Source organism: Podarcis melisellensis (genome assembly GCF_964234715.1).
Source record: "Podarcis melisellensis genome assembly, chromosome: 15".
In the NCBI taxonomy this organism is placed as follows: Eukaryota; Metazoa; Chordata; class Lepidosauria; order Squamata; family Lacertidae; genus Podarcis; species Podarcis melisellensis.
Genome location: NC_138532.1, coordinates 10,612,136 through 10,628,683, shown reverse-complemented (window position 1 = coordinate 10,628,683; position 16,548 = coordinate 10,612,136). Strand labels below are relative to the sequence as shown.

The 16,548-nt window shown below is 48.5% G+C and overlaps 1 protein-coding gene across 5 annotated transcripts; it reads right to left on the bottom strand.

The window, feature by feature from the left end:
* Nucleotides 1–206: 206 nt before the first annotated feature.
* CAPG (capping actin protein, gelsolin like) lies at nucleotides 207–15,504 on the bottom strand. 5 transcript variants are annotated; one of them, XM_081891117.1, is made up of 10 exons: nucleotides 15,338–15,504; nucleotides 11,912–11,945; nucleotides 9,982–10,154; nucleotides 9,170–9,324; nucleotides 7,024–7,191; nucleotides 4,421–4,570; nucleotides 3,342–3,434; nucleotides 2,670–2,802; nucleotides 2,099–2,187; nucleotides 207–378 (listed from the first exon to the last, which is right to left on the bottom strand). In XM_081891117.1, the coding sequence occupies exons 2-10, from the start codon at nucleotides 11,932–11,934 to the stop codon at nucleotides 313–315; spliced, it is 1,050 nt and encodes a 349-aa protein (XP_081747243.1). In that variant the 5' UTR covers nucleotides 11,935–11,945; nucleotides 15,338–15,504; the 3' UTR covers nucleotides 207–312. The 5 variants fall into 5 exon arrangements, with proteins under 5 accessions (XP_081747243.1, XP_081747241.1, XP_081747242.1 ...); XM_081891115.1 differs by lacking the exon at nucleotides 15,338–15,504 and adding an exon at nucleotides 15,159–15,305; XM_081891116.1 differs by lacking the exon at nucleotides 15,338–15,504 and adding an exon at nucleotides 15,161–15,279 and having other exon boundaries at nucleotides 11,912–11,950.
* Nucleotides 15,505–16,548: the final 1,044 nt, after the last annotated feature.

Here is a 16,548-nt window from a genome sequence, read left to right as displayed (position 1 = left end):
CAGCAGATGCTCTCCAGGGTCTTGGGCAAGTGTAGGTCTTTCACTTCTCCTTCAGCCTGAAAGCCTTTTAAAGAAGAGATGCCAGGCACTGAACATGGGATGTTCTGCATGCAGAGCATGTGTCCGGCCACCAAGCAACAGCCCCTCCCCCTTTTCTGTGCCTGGAATGCTGTGAATGAGCGAAAACATAGCTTCCGACCAAAGAAGAAGGTTAGGCCACAGTGGCTCCGTTTTAATAAGGCATAATGGTCGATAACAGGATATGTAAGGCACATGCACCAAATATTTCCAGCTCACGATGTCGACTCGGTTTCACTTCCAGTTTACGAAAAATTGTTTGAAGAGAGGGCTTTCGCGGCCTTGGGGCAAGATTTCCACCTGAAAACAGGATAAAGGTGCGTGAGAAAAGGACACCCATGGCAGGCACCCTTCTATTATGGGTCTCCCACTCCTTCATCCCTGAACACTGGCCATACTGGCTGGGGCCGATGGGAGCTGGAGTTCGAAACATCTGGAGGGTACCAAGATGGATAGCCCTGGTGTAATGGTACACATAGGGATGCGGGTGGCTCTGTGGCTTAAACCACAGAGCCTAGGACTTGCCGATCAGAAGGTCGGTGAGTTCGAAACCCCATGACGGGGTGAGCTCCCGTTGCTCGGTCCCTGTTTCTGCCAACCTAGCAGTTTGAAAGCACAAAGTGCAAGTAGATAAATAGGTACCACTCCAGCGGGAAGGTAAATGGCATTTCCGTGCGCTGCTCTGCTTTGCCAGAAGCGGCTTAGTCATGCTGGCCACATGACCCGGAAGCTGTACGCCGGCTCCCTCGGCCAATAAAGCAAGATGAGCGCCGCAAGCCCAGAGTCGGTCACGACTGGACCTAATGGTCAGGGATCCCTTTACCTTTAATGGTACACAAGCATTAGCTTTATTCCAACCTCTCCCCTCTTTTCCCCAGCAATGCCAAAGAAATGGGCCAAGCTGCTTCTAGGTTTGAGAGGGCCAGGGCAAGTTGCCCTCTGCTGGGCTTCCTCCTCTGGCCCTGGCAGTCTTACCTTGTTGCAGTGGACAGCTGCAATGCTCTAAGCAGTGCCAACTTGTGGCATCTTGCCACTATTTATATTTCCCACAATGCCTCTTCTGTAGCCTCTAATATTATGAGAAAAAACTCTTACTCTACCCATTCTCTCTACATTACAGATGATTTTGCTCAGCCTCAGGTGGGTGCGGGCGCTGCGGTCCACCCCAGGTGTCATCCTTGAGGGTGTGTGTGACAAAATGGCACACCATGGGGGTGGCACTTACCGTGGAGCCTGGCCTGCAGCGCGCCTGAGCCACGCGTCTCTCCTGGGAGTTACACAGTGGCTCAGAGCCCTGCGCTGCCTGAAACGGCAGCGTGGGGCCTGGGCAGATCACTGGGGGCCACGATGCCCCCGTGGGCAGCTCGCCCCCCGCCACTCCAGCTGCCAGAGCAGCTAGCTATGTCCCTGTGCCTGGGCCCTGTGCAAACCAAGCTCCCTTGCTAGGTGGGCATTTGGTCTGTTCCATCAGGGCTGCTCTTAAGCTTCACCAGTGATCAAGCACATTGCAACATTCCCAGGTCTCATTCGGTCATCCTAAGGGCTTGAAGTGCAGCTAATTTCTTTTACCCCACTGCATTTCAAGTTGTATTTGCACACTGCTGTGCACACCAGAGGGGGGGGGGGAAAGAAGGGGGGTCTTAAGCACATTGCATATTTTGTTTCCCCACACCTGCAACCCCCCCAGCTCCTCTTCACAAAGATATCGCCTGCACGTGTGCAAAAGCTGTCTCAAATGTGCACACCTCAACTTAACGATGGCTTTCATTTTCAAATCAGATAGAAGGTGGTTTGAGGGAAAATGCACCCAGCAGCAGCATTCCTCAATAAACTACAGGATAGATGTGGGTTGTGGCTAACAAAAGTGTGCATGGCCTCAAATGCCCATGGTGGGAGCGCACTGGGATCAGAGTAAATGGCAATGAAATTGCCATTCATTGCCCAAGTTTGGAGATATTTCCTTCATTTAGTAGAGCCTTCTGGAAACTTTGATAAGGCCACACAGCCTCTGCTTGCTTACCTGTGTGTTCAGGGGATACTTCATCTGAGTGATGAAGTCCTCAGCTACCTTCAGGGCTGCCTGTTGTTCCTGCTCATTTGCTCGGAGGCCTTTTCGAGGAAAGATGGAAAAGGACAGGTCAGAAGAGCTGAGAGAGAGCAAGCAGAGAAGAGCTGGTGTTTACTGGGAAGGACGGGGGGACTAATATTCTTAGGAAGAAAGAAAACCTTCTCCTAAATCAGTAAGAGTAAGAGACAGTGGAATTTGCTGCCAAGGAGTGTGGTGGAGTCTCCTTCTTGGAGGTCTTTAAGCAGAGGCTTGACAACCATATGTCAGGAGTGCTCTGATGGTGTTTCCTGCTTGGCAGGGGGTTGGACTCGAGGGCCCTTGTGGTCTCTTCCAACTCTATGATTCTATGATTCTATGAAATCTGAACCATCTGTCATTAGACCATCATGGCTTCCTCCAAAGACTTCTAGGAACTGTGGTTTGTTAAGGGTGTTGAGAATTGTTAGGAGATCCCTTTCCGACTCACAGAGTCCCAACACCAAGTGTTGAGGCCGTTCTCATAGCAGTGCGTTGCGTGTCTCACCTTTCCAAACGTAGATTTTCCCACATAGCCCGTTGTCCAGGATGAAACAATCATCTGTGATGAGCTGGTCCTGGCGGAATGGGCTGGACTCCGAGATCTTAGTCAGGCTCATTTTCCCCGTCATGTCGGATACCTGGGAGATGAGAAGAAAAGAGGAGCAAATGCCTTCGTTGACATGAGACCATTCATGTGTGGCAGGACTTTGAGATGGTTGGACCTACTTTGTTTATTATTGGAACCCTAGGATCCACCAAACAGAGCCAAGTGCCCAATGGCAGCTGGAATGGTGGTGGAGCTAGATACAAAACGGCAACTGGGAAGTAATGGGATAGCCAGAGCAACAGCGGACTGACACGTTGTCATTAGAAAGCATTATAGACCCTCCATCTCCCAGAACCCAGTGAGCCTTAAAAGTAGGAGAGCAAAGAGCTCAAAGACAGAGGGCACATAGTAGCACCCGTAGAGGAGATAACGAGAATGACGAATGAGGAAGTGGGAGAGACGGGGGGTGGAGATTCACTTGGGACAACGCCATTATCCAAGATGCTGGGTTATATAGCCTCTCTCTGTAAAGTTTGACATAAAAAAGGACAGTAAGAAACTTTCCCTTGTCTTTATACTTTCCTGGGCAACTATCCAGGATCTGCTAACAGCAGCCTGACAGGTTGTTACCTTATAAAGTACAGCGGCAATTGCATTTTTCCGATCAGCCATGACATCTTCCTCTGGACTGCCCTCTTTCAGAGCTGGTTTAGGACCCAGGACCTAGAAAAAGACAGCGGCAGGTAATACTGATACCCAGCTTCCAGACGTTTCATTTCTGGGCTCAGAACCCCACCTCTGTGCCTTGCTTGACAATTACGAAAGGATGAGTCGCAGTGGCAGAGAGGTGGTCTTCTCTTCAATCCCTAGCAGGAGAGAAGGAGGTGTGGGATCCTGGAGACAGTGCTAAACTAGATGGACCAATGGGCTGATCTAGCATAAGGCAACTTCCTAAAATTGGGGAGAACATTGTTTGCCCACAGAAGGTTCGGGTCCAATCCAGTGCATCTCTAGTGTCAGTGGCGTAGCGTGGGGGTGCAGAGGGGGCCGGCCGCACCGGGCGCAACATCTGGGGGTTAGGGGGCGCAAATCCACGGGTTAGGGGGCACAAATTACTTGCCTTGCCCCGGGTGCTGACAACCCACGCTACGCCACTGTCTAGTGTTGTTGTTTTTAAAGGATCCAACTCCCACCAGCCCCAACAAAGCATTGCCAATGAGTAGGAATGATGAGAGTTGTAAACCAAACATATCTGGAGGGCCACCAGCTCCCCACCCCTGAAATAGCAGATCATAAAAAAGGCCATGCTCTGCTTCAGATGTTGGAAAGATGCTACCAGCCAGAGTAGACAATATTGAGCTGGGAGGACAGACAAAGCAGCTTCTTATCTCCTATGTCCACACATGAAAGTCATTGCCAAATATTGCAGTAATGAGGTGTTCAATAGACTCTTAGGGTACCTCAATACCTGTTTGGTGTGCCCTGTTGGGAGACCACTTCCTTGATCCTTTCAATATGATCCTTTCAATTAAGAAGCCAAAACAAGACCCATATCTCAGACCCTCCTCCGGCAGGGGTTTTATATCCCACCAAACCAAGACAGGTCCCAGCTCCAGCTTGTTGCTGAGAACTTAGTCAATGCCCATCTGCTTCCTAGACACCAACCCACAGCTTCCCCAAAACGTTTCCCTCTCTTGCAAGGAACTTACCGCTATCATCTCAGCCGGCTCTTCGCCATCTGCAATTATCTCCACTTTGGCCTTCCCCTTCCTCTCGCTATCCCGAATTGCCGTTGCTAAATCCCGGGCTTTGTTGCGCTCTAGGATGTTGGATTTGCTGCCACACCAAGTGAAGATGTTCTGAAAGGAGAGGCCAAGAGGAGAAACTTTCTCAATCCATTTGCAGCCAGAACACCTTGCCCCACGTCCACCCAACATACATACATACATACATACATACATACATACATAAATAAATAAACAATTTTTTATTTATATCCCGCCCTCCCCAGCCGAAGCCAGGCTCAGAGCGGCTAACAACAGTAAAATAATACAGCATTCTAAAATCAATTCATTATAAAATCAGTTCAAATCAAATTGATGGCAACCATTGGGCTAGAGTTCTGTGAAGAATTACCAAAGGAGGGGGTCAGGCTGTGCCTTGGCCAAAGGCCTGGTGGAACAGCTCTGTCTTGCAGGCCCTGCAGAAAGATGTCAAGTCCCGCAGGGCCCTAGTCTCTTGTGACAGCGTTCCACCAGATCGGGGCCACAACCGAAAAAGCCCTGGCTCTGGTTGAGGCCAGCCTAACCTCTCTGTGGTCCGGGACCTCCAAGATGTTTTTGTTTGAAGACCATAAGGTCCTCTGTGCGACATACCAGGAGAGGTGGTCCCGTAGGTACGAGGGTCCTAGGCTTAAAACCAGCACCTTAAACCTGCTCCTGTACTCCACCAGGAGCCAGTGCAGCTGGTATAGCACAGGGTGAATGTGATCCTGCAACGAGGATCCTGTAAGGAGTCTCGTCGCAGCATTCTGCACCTGCTGGAGTTTCTGGGTCAGTCTCAAGGGCAGCCCCACGTAGAGGGAGTTACAATAATCCAGTCTGGAGGTGACCGTTGCATGGATCACAGTGGCTAGGTCAGGGCGAGAGAGGTAAGGAGCCAACTGCTTAGCTTGCCGGAGGTGAAAAAATGCCGCCTTTGTTACAGCTGCAATCTGCGCCTCCATGGAAAGGGAGGTGTTGAAGATTACATCCAGACTCTTAATGGTCATCCAGAACACCCACCCTGATCCTACACAAAGGAGCACATTTCTTTCTGCCCAATGTACGTAGTTGTGGACTCTCCTAACTAGGGATGTTTGAGAATTCTGTCGGAAATGGAAACAGAAGCGAGACTTGCTGCAATTTTTGTCAGGGGTCAGTAATGAAAATGACCCAAGCGAGTAGGAGCATATGCTGTTCTTTTCTTAGTTTGTAAACATCATATAAATAAATACATTGTTTTCTGCATCGTCTTTGATGCTTCCCTTCTACTCAAATTGATTATGCAATTAATTGCATAAGTTTCAGATACAGTGATACCTCGGGTTAACAACTTAATTCGTTCCGGAGGTCCATTCTTAACCTGAAACTGTTCTTAACCTGAGGTGCCACTTTAGCTAATGGGACCTCCTGCCACCGCCGTGCGATTAATGTTCTCATCCTGAAGCAAAGTTCTTAACCCGAGGTACTATTTCTGGGTTAGCGGAGTCTGTAAGCTGAAGCGTCTGTAACCTGAAGTGTCTGTAACCCGAGGTACCACTGAATAGCAAATAGCAAGACAGACTATGCTGGAATTAGGGGAAGCTGAATTGCAGTGGAAAGAGGGCTGACGTTGATGAACACAGAACTGGGATGCAAAGAGCTGCCTCCTTCCATCCCTATTCACAGGGCATTAGCAGAACATGCCAGCCCATATTCCAAACTTGTATGTTCCCCCTCTCTTCCCCACAGCACCATCAACATTGTCCATGATGGAGGCAATAATGTTTCTGATAACCAGTTGCTGGAAACTGCAGGAGGAGAGATGGTCCTTACATTCTGGTCCATCTTGTGGGTTTGCCAAGGGCATCTGGGTGGCCACTGAGAGAACAGGATGCTGGACTAAATGGGCCCTTGGCCTGATCCAGCAGGCTCCTCTTATGCTCTTAACATTATTTATGTGCCACTGAAATGCCAAAATAGCGGTTTATGTGCGAAAAGCAAATGGAGCAAACATTAAAAGATAAGCAACCCTATTTAACACCCACCCACACACTCACACCCCATTAAAATGTTAAAACATAAATGTTTGTAATTAAAATACAGTGGTACCTCGGGTTATGAACTGTCCTACTTACGAACGCTTCGATTACGAACTGGGCAAGTAATAATAACATTTTATTTATATCCCGCCCTCCCCAGCCGAAGCCAGGCTCAGAGCGGCTAACAACAATAAAAGTAACACAATTTACATAAAATCATAATCAATTAATTGAAATGCATTCTAAAATCAACTCATTCTAAAATCAATTCATAGTAGGTGCTCAGGGTTGCGAACTTTGCCCCAGGATACAAACGTAATCTGCTTCCGGGGCCGCGGGAGGCCTATGTAGGGAATGCGTGTTGCGGGTTAAGAACCCTTCAGGTTAAGAACGACTTCCGGAACGAATTAACCCGAAGTACCACTGTATGCAAAAAACCCCACCAAAACCACACACTAAAAACAACACAGCAATTATAAATAGAAGACACAGGTCGAGAGAGGCTTCCCCTCCTCCTCTTTTCAGGCTCACCTCTCCTAGATCCAGGATGAAGCAGTCGCCGGTGTTAAAACTAGCCCAGCTCAGTTCTTTTTCAGTGGCCCGGATATTCTTTTTCCCCTTCACCTGATAGAGTTTGCGAATAGGACTGGGTTGCTGGCTGGCCTGGGTTCTGTTAAAGGCAGATTCCACACCTCCTTCCTGTGGAGCACAGACAAAAGAGGTTTGAGGTCTACAAGGAAGCAGGAGGATGCTGGAGTTTGGGGTGGTGAAGGGGATAGGCTCCTTGAGATAAGCTGTTTATTTGTTTATCACAAGAGGCAGTGACTGGCCTGAGGTCACCCAGGAAGCTTCATAGACAAGCAGGGATCCAAAGCCTGGTCTTCAAGGTCCAACACTACACCACGCTATTTTATATCTTTTAAATTCCAAATTATCTAATGCCACATTCTAGCCTTTTTAAAGAGGCAATTTCTGAGTCGTTTACAGGTGGCACTGCTGTTACACTATTCCAGCCGCCCTGAATTTGGCAGATTTGGCTAGAATAAGGGCTTTCCATAGTTTTATACGTGGTGGTTTTTGTGTTATTACTAGACCACAGAAGAAGACCAGCTCCTGGTCAAAATGCATCGGTTGTTTGTCATTTCTTCTAGATAAGTGTTTCCCAACGTTGGGTCTTCAGCTGTTTTTGGACTACAACTCCCATCATCCCTAGCTAGCAAGACCGGTAGCCAGGGACGATGGGAATTGTAGTCTGAAAAACAGCTGGAGACCCAAGGTTGGGAAACACTGCGAGTCTGGAGCAACCTTTGCCCCCTTGGACCCATCCAGGTGTTTGGACTACAATTCCCATCAGCCCCAGCCAGTGTAGGAAGTTGTAGTCCGAAACATCTGGATAGTGCCAGGGTGGCAAAAGGCTGCTGTAGAGACACAAGAAGCAGCTTACTTTTAAGGTTTGTGATTGTAAGCTTTGTCATATGAATTTGTGTGGTGTTTGTGAAATTTGTTATTTGCTTATTTTCAGTGGCGTAGCGTGGGGGTGCAGGGGGGGCCGGCCGCAACATCTGGGAGGCGCGCTCGCCGCCTCCGGAGTCGCCGAAGAGCCTCGGGCGCAGGCTGTAGCAGAGCCCCATGTCTCGCGGAACCGACGAGCTGTGCGCGCGTCCAGCCTGAAGGCGTCCGGCAGGCAGCGGCTCTCAGCGCTCGCCGCGCGTCAGGGCCGCGGAGGGCGCGCCAGGCAGCCCCTCCTCACAGCCCCGCCGCCGCCGCCGCTGCAGCTGCTGGGCCATGTTGCATTTTCCTCGCCTCTCTGTCCTGCTCCTCCGGGCAAGCGGCGTTGTTTGGGCGCCAGCGCCAGCGGCAACTTGCCTCAGATCACCTGACACGGACCCGCCGCCGCCACCGTGGCTGCCTTACTGTAAATACCCCAGTTCAGGCAGCAGCAAGAAGAAGCTGGCAGCGGCGGCAGGTTAGGGGTTAGGGGGCGCAAATTACTTGCCTTGCCCCGGGTGCTGACAACCCACGCTACGCCGCTGCTTATTTTGGTTTCGCACGCCCAGTGCTCCCCCCCCCCGGGGGCACTCAAGGCTACTAGCACATTTTTTCCCCTAGAAGAAAAGCACTGTGCACACCCCAACTCAACTTTTCTGTTTCTCTTGAGCAGGGGTCAGTAGGATGGTCAGTCCACCATCCCTCAGACCATGTGGTGGGCCAGACTATATTTTGAAAATATATATGAACAAATTCCTATGCCCCACAAATAACCCAGAGATGCATTTTAAATAAAAGGACACATTCTACTCCTGTAAAAACAAGCTGATTCCTGGACCGTCTGCAGGCCAGACTGAGAAGGCAACTGCGCCGGATCTGGCCCCTGGGCCTTAGGTTGCCTACCCCTGCTCTTGAGCATCTTTATGGCCTGCCTGCCCTCCAAAGATGTCAAGGTGGCGGATGTGGGTTTCTTGCCCTCCTCATTCCATCCTCACAACATCCCTAGGAGGTAGGTTAGACTGAATTACTGCTTCACATATGCAAATTTATCCAGCCTGGGCAGATAAATGTGGAACAAATGTGCATGTGATTTGTGGCCTAAGCTTTCTTTCATAAGGGGACTGTGCTCATGATTGGCAGGTGATCGAGGCAGTAACCTGAAAAACTGGTTAGGTCGGGCCTGTCTTACCTGGTATTTGATGCCGTGGGGGAAGTACTCCATGAAAATGTCGGACTCATTGCCCTGCACTTCCCGGTACTGGATAGGTTTTTCTTTCAGGAAGAAGTTGAGGTTGGTGGAGAGCAGAGCGCAGGCTCCCTGCTCATCTCGGGAGGAGTTCTGGCCTGGGTGACAGGGAGAGAGCAGTTATTTGATAGGAATCGTTCCAGCTCCACTTCTGATGGATATTCCCAGGATAATTCTCGTGTATACCACTCCCTCAAATAGCAAACTTGGGTGTTGAGCGCTGACAGAAATGAGACCAAAATAGGGCGACTGGAAAACAAGAGCGTAGCATGAGCATGCTCAGATAAACCTTCAGGACTGCAGAAGTTCAAAGGGAGCATGTGAAAAACCCCAAGGGGGAGGCAACAGCTCATTGAGAACTAAGAAGGAGTAGGAGGAAAAAGTCCTGTTACACAAGCATAAATCCTTGTGCCGGCAGGACATGTTGGTTGGACACTGCCCAATAATAATAATAATAACATGGGAGAGAGGTTTCCCTAAACTCCAATAGGTACAACCTGTGTCACACATGTCATCGTGTCTTAAGATCTAGTGTTGCCAAAAAAAAAAAGCTCGGCAACCTTTTGGGCGATCTTGAAATATGGCAACCCTATAAGCTCACTTTTTTTCATATCCTGATGTGTGTCACTTCCTCATGTTTTAATATGTGGCTCAAGAGAAAGTGTGGATGGAGGCTGCTTTCCTACTGAATCAGCCCACAGATGGGTTCTGCATATGGATAATTCATCTCATCTCTGCCAAGCCTTGCTGCTTACCAATCCAGATGTGCACACTGGACTGCTCATCAGGTCCATTGTGAAGAACCAGGTAAGAATCCCCAGAATAGAAGATGCCTTTCATCTCTTCTGGTACCGACACAGGCTTCATCTTCTCCACTCGCCAGATGTGGAGGCCTGGCTCTTTTACCGAAACATCGAAGGGTGAGCCACTGCCATGCAAAAAAGGAAGAAAGCAATGAATTGCAAGGCAGAAGGGACAGGATAGGATGAGACCAAAGGAACAGGCAGTAAGATGCAAGTAGAGAAGGAGAAGCGAAAAGGAAGAGAGACTTCAAAGAGGACAAGATGAAAAGGGATGGATCAGCGTTGGGGAATCTGTGCTCCTCCAGATGTTGTTGGACTACAACTACCCATCATTCTTAATCATTGACCATGATAGCTGGGACAGATGATGTTGGAAGTACAACAGCAAGGATTATTCAGCTGACCGGGGGGGGGGGGTGTGTGTGGAGGAAATGTTGCCTTGCAACCAGTCAGAATGGCATGATCTTTGCTGAAGTCATTTGTGCTCTGTCTGTGTAGTTCTGAGGGAGTATGCCCTACTCTGAACAAGGCCAGTAAATAAGGCAAGAAATCTGTTTATTTCTTCCCATCTTATTTACTGCTTTTTTGTTGTTTACCCAATAAAGTATTATCAGTTTCTTTTCTCTCTGGACTCTGTCTGCATTATTCAAGTAACTCTGATACCAGATGAGAGCTGGAGTCAAACCATGGCTGGATCAAGACACATGTTGTTGTTGTTTAGTCGTTTAGTCGTGTCCGACTCTTCGTGACCCCTGGACCCCTGGACCAGAGCACCCCAGGCACTTCTGTCTTCCACTGCCTCCCACAGTTTAGTCAGACTCATGTTTGTAGCTTCGAAGACACTATCCAACCATCTCGTCCTCTGTCGTCCCCTTCTCCTTGTGCCCTCCATCTTTCCCAACATCAGGGTCTTTTCCAGGTAGTCTTCTCTTCTCATGAGGTGGCCAAAGTATTGGAGCCTCAGCTTCAGGATCTGTCCTTCCAGTGAGCACTCAGGGCTGATTTCCTTCAGAATGGATAGGTTTGATCTTCTTGCAGTCCATGGGACTCTCAAGAGTAATAAAAAACCCCAAAAACATTTCAGGAAAACCTCTTAATGGGAAATCACGTTGGAGAAAGACAGAACTCCACAGCGCCATCAGGTGTCACAGTGTTAGAAAGCATTTAAAACGCCTTTGCTTTACTAATGTAGCTGAATCACAGGTTTGAAAAAGCACCATTTCTCTGCCCTTGAGATACAAGGTGAAACCGGGTGAGGAGAGAGGAAGAGGGAGGAAAGAGGGAAAACAGACTGTTTACATGATGCATGTTGGGATCTACTTTGTTGTTTGTTTAATTAGCATCTCAAGGTCCATGAGCTGGAGTCAGATGCAAAATGGTAGCACAGTGGTAGAGCCAATTACCTTCTGAACCTCAGACTGGGGAACCTTCCACTGAGAAAAAAACTATGAGTGCTTCCTGATGACCTGTTTATTGAACATTCATCCCAATTTGTCTACAGGGAGATTTGATTAGTATTTCTTCTGATTTGTTTGCAGGGAGGTTAGATGACATTGTGTCAAACATTCCACACTTTCCAGGGCATTTCTACATCACTTTCCTTATTGCAAAAAGTCCAGTATTTCAGGGGAGTGGGTTTGTTGCGCAAGACCTCCCAACCAAATATAATTGTGCGACTTAAATCTACCAGGTTTGTGATTCCATCCCACCCGAAAACAGCAACAGTCTGGGAGTGCCCTACATAGTAAACAAGCTTTTTAATATTATTATTATTATTTTTTAAAAGGTGTTTAAACTAGCCTATTTTACAATAACTAAAACACAGTTCCAGGGAGCCTGTCTGGAACATGCTGTTGGATGGGCAGTGAAAAAAGTTCATTACCTTTTGGGGATTGCTGTGTACATGGTTCCGGGATCTGCAGAGAAAGAAACATTTCAGGGTTATCACGCTTGGAACAGAGTAGTCCACCCACAGATTGCTACCACCCTGAATGAGACAGAGGGGACATAGCTCGGTGAGAAGTGGCATACTTGGCAAGTAGAATATCGAAAGTTGACTGTTGAATCAGTGGTGTGGTTAAGCAATTTTTGATTTTGGACCACATGTCTCTTTGGGTGCACTTGAGATGACAATGTGTATCAAATATTTTTTGGGGGGAGAACCCCACATCCTTCCCTACATTCCCTCTTGCATGTTAAGATCAGCAGGGGCTACCTTCTCATAGTTCATTTGCCCTTGAAAGCTCGGGGATGGCCAACCTGGGACAGGGCCTTCCTTGTGGCAGCCCTTTAACTGTGGAATTCCCTACCTACAGAGTTGTGTCTGGTACCTTCACTATACAGCCTTTGTCAATTTCTGGAGATACAGCTCTCTCACTGGCCTTTGACACCTAACAGATACAGTATGTGTTAGTGTAAACTGGTTGCAAATTGTTTCAACTGATATTATAGGTAAAGGTAAAGGGACCCCTGACCATTAGGTCCAGTCACGGACAACTCAGGGGTTGCTGCACTCATCTCGTTTTATTGGCCGAGGGAGCCGGCGTATAGCTTCCGGGTCAAGTGGCCAGCATGACTAAGCCGCTTCTGGCGAACCAGAGCAGCACACGGAAATGCCATTTACCTTCCTGCCGTAGCGGTACCTATTTATCTATTTGCACTTTGACGTGCTTTCAAACTGCTAGGCTGGCAGGAGCAGGGACCAAGCAACGGGAGCTCACCCCATCACGGGGATTTGAATTGCTGACCTTCTGATCGGCAAGCCCTAGGGCTCTGTGGTTTAGACCACAGCGCCACCCACATCCCTAACTGATATTATATAATTTCTGTTTGTTACAATATTGTAGCTTTATATTATTGTAATTGGGACCTAATAGTGAAGACCTGGTAATAAATCCAATTGATGCTGATGATACAACTGGACCATCCCAGGTCCCCCATCTTTGGTTGAGTCTCATTCTTGATCTTCCTTCCTTCCTCCGTTATGTAAGATATTCTGTGCAGCATGGAATACCCGGCCACTAATATAGAGACATTGCTGGCGAATAAACTTACGGAAAGTAGCGAGGGCCACTGGCTCAAAGGGCTTTCCGGTGGGGATTAGACAACTTCCCGGAGTATTGGTTTACTTCAATTAATTAATTCATCATTCATTCATGAATCGCTTCCCATGAAACATCCCAAAGCGATTCAACAATAAAAAAACCCATCAACAATAAAAACATATATATATAAATACAGTTCCTAGCCCAATGAAGAAAAAAGCTGGGATAATATATCTCCACTGGTTGGAAAAGGTAGGTCCAAAAGGCACCCAAAAGACAAATATGGCCCTGTCTGAGATATAATGAGAGGGAGTTCTGAAGGGTGGGTTTCACCACACTAAAAGGTCCCATAACTATATCATACAGAACAGGCTTCCTGATATGATGGTATCTGAGGTGTCCTTCTCTCCTGCAGAGCACAGTGATCAGTTGGGTACACAGGGGACGGCATTTTAGGAATCCTGCTTCTGAGCTGTATGAGGCTTTGGGTACCAGCGTCAGCATCTTGAACTTAGCCCAGCAAGAAATTTTCTGCCAGCGTGCTTTCAGCAGTGCGGCAATATTCTGCCCCAATGAGCAGTCAGAACACGCAATTTTGCACTAGGTGCAGCTTCTGGGTCAACCTAAGGGGCAGCCCCACAGAGGGTGCACTGCAGTAGTCTAGCCTGGAGGTGGATGACAGTGGCCAGGTTTGTTTGTGATCACTGGCTACAATGGCTAAATGTCAAGGTCAAGGGGAGCATTTTTGCACTCCATTGTGGGGGATGATCTTCATACTACCCTTAGAATTTCCCTGAAGCATTTGACTGGTTGCCGTGGGAGGCAAGACGCCGGGCCAAAAAGACCTTGATCTAATTCAGCAGGGCTCATGTTCCTAAGGTTTAAGTACTGCCTTTCAGTCTGCTGAAGCAATTTATTTGCAAAGTTAGCAGCCAACTGTGGCTGATCATGTCCCAGGGGCATGGAAATGACTCAAGCAGCCAGCCTTGGGTTTTGTAATGCGCTTTAAGCTCCGAAAAGTATGCTTTGGTCACATGCCACCCATTGCCACATTGATAGCTTCTGATGGGGGGGGGTGCCAATCTGTTGCAATGGGGAAGGGCAGTTGGGCCAGTTGAGGATAACTTCCCCATTTTAAAGCAAGCAAGCTCTCAGCTGGAACAGACGCCTAGATCAGGGGCAGATCTCATGCTCTGTGCATTGTATTCAAGGCAAAGATAGTCTTTGCACTTAATAGGGGAAGGGTTTCTGGAGCCTGACACATTAGGGCAAAACTCTTTCTCTCCATCTCCTACCTGATCCTTTTAATGCAGCCGGGAAAGGCCTCAAGGAATAGGAACGAAGAAAACTGGTCCCACTTGATCCCATCTGCAATGGGCTAAGAGACTCCTCTTGCTCCAAGCTACTGCTTGGAACTGGGGATACACTGCAAATTGTTGCAGGTCCCCACTTGTTTCGGTCTTATCTGAAAACGGGGAAGCTGTGATGAATCAGCCAGCCACAAAAATGGAAATACACATGGAGGTTATGCTAGTACTTGAATTACCAGGGGCAGAGAAACGGCAGGGGTGGGCAGCCCCCTTTTTTGTGATGGTCCCATTAGCTACTGTTTTTAGAAAGCTTAAAGGAGGGAGGAATGATTGACTACAACTGGAAGGAGTTGCAGGGTGGCTTGCGAATTCAATTGCCCCACCCTAGACACACACACACACACACCTTTGCCCTCAGAATATTGACTGGGGGTTTGCTGAAGGAGGGAGGCGTTGCACGCACCAAACATTTAAAGTGCACCCCCTGCAATGAATCCTGGGAACTGTAGTTCACTCCCCCCCCCCCGAGGTACAATTCCAAGAATGCTTGACAAGCTACTGTTCCCAGGACTCTTGCGGAGGGATGTGCGAGGTGTTGAGAGACAGAACAAAGCGGCCAGGAACTGCTTGTGCAAATTCAGCCGGGCTGTTTGCAAATATCTTTGCCTGCAAACCTAATCTTTTCCACAGCCACCCCGGCACAAGCAGCCTTCCAGCCCTAGCTTAAGTTTTAAACATCTGCACGGCGCAGGGGAAGAGGTTTGCATCCACTCACCAAGACGGGTCCACTCCCCGGCAGCCTCTGCTAAAGCAAAACTTTTCAGAAGAGGGGATGTAATATTACATTTCCTGGGCGGGGACTTTCCTGTCTATTGAAGCTTTTCATTGCCTCACTTCTTTCGTGGCTGCAGGGGAAAGGGAAAAAAAATGCAGTCGAGGAGATGAGTGACTCACTTCACTTCTGATCTGCCATCATTCTGCTCCTCCTGTCCTGCGTCCTTGGGCTTTGCTTGCTTTGCTGATGCCCTTTGACCCTGCCAGCATCACTTTCCCATAGGGCAGCCGCGGACAGTGGTCAAGGGGGCCTCGAACGATGTCCAGCCGCAAAGCCTTGTCATTTGCTCGAGCAGAGACTGGGGCTCGCCTCTTTATGCAGGCCACCAAAGTGGAACAGTTACAAACATCCTGCAATTTTTATGCCGGGAAATGAGACACTTCTCCCTCGCAAAGCCAAGAGCGGAAACCCAATCGGCTCGCATTTCAGGTCTCCTCTTTAAGCGTCATCACATTCCAGGGTTGTTGGTTTTTGGCACACCTATATTCTGAGCCGAGCCCCACTGTAGATAACATGAAAATATTTACAGAGAGCCCGTGGGCATAACCAGGGGGGGGGCATATTTTATTGAAAATATTATTGAAAAAAATGAAAGTACTCAATAATCTGAGATTCTGTGTGCCCCCCCAGCAGAAACTTGCTCCCCACAATGTCCTATTTATTTTTACCTGTGATTTCCCAGGAAAAAACAACTTTGGCTGCCCCTCCCCAATCCCATTTATGTCCATGAGAGAGCCTGGCCAAAGACACCACCAGGACTCATTCATCACCTCAGGAAAGTTGACTTATGTTTCAGTAGTTCCTGCTCACACAATAAACTAGAGGTCCAGTAACAAGAACTGAGCCCACGAAAGGTATTGACTTACGTGTTTTGTTGTGTCTCTTATTTTCTGGGCTCAACACCACATCAGCATTTGCTGCCCAGGGCTGGTTCAAACTATTTTGCTGCCCAAAGCTAAAAGAATGGGTAGTATCCAACCCATTTCATACTCTGGGTACACCTATTAAAATTGACGGACACTACTAACTTAGGCCTATTAGTTTCAGTGGATTTGCTCTGAGTAGGTGTTAGTTGGATACAACTCTGTAATTTTACTCTCCTTCATCTTGTTTGTGGGTAAGTGTCAGGCCTGGTGTTTGGGGTGGGCCAGGAAGGCACGGATCAGGAGCCCTAGGAGCTGCCCAGGTCACCTCCCTGGTCTGACCACCTCCCTGGGCCCCCAGAAGCGGTGTAGGGAGCCCTGCCAGCACCTGGGGTGGGCAGGCGCACTGCGCCATGGGGACGGGGCACGCATGGGAGTGGGGTGCACGCCAGAGTGACTTAGCGTTC

Coding starts and splice junctions, on each gene's coding strand:
- CAPG (XM_081891113.1), bottom strand. CDS start 14,441: ATGGGATCAAGTGGGACCAGTTTTCTTCGTTCCTATTCCTTGAGGCCT. Junction 10,155..11,911: donor TACACAGCAATCCCCAAAAG/GTAATGAACTTT, acceptor TTTGCATGGCAG/TGGCTCACCCTTCGATGTTT. Junction 2,188..2,669: donor GAAAATCTACGTTTGGAAAG/GTGAGACACGCA, acceptor TTCCTCGAAAAG/GCCTCCGAGCAAATGAGCAG.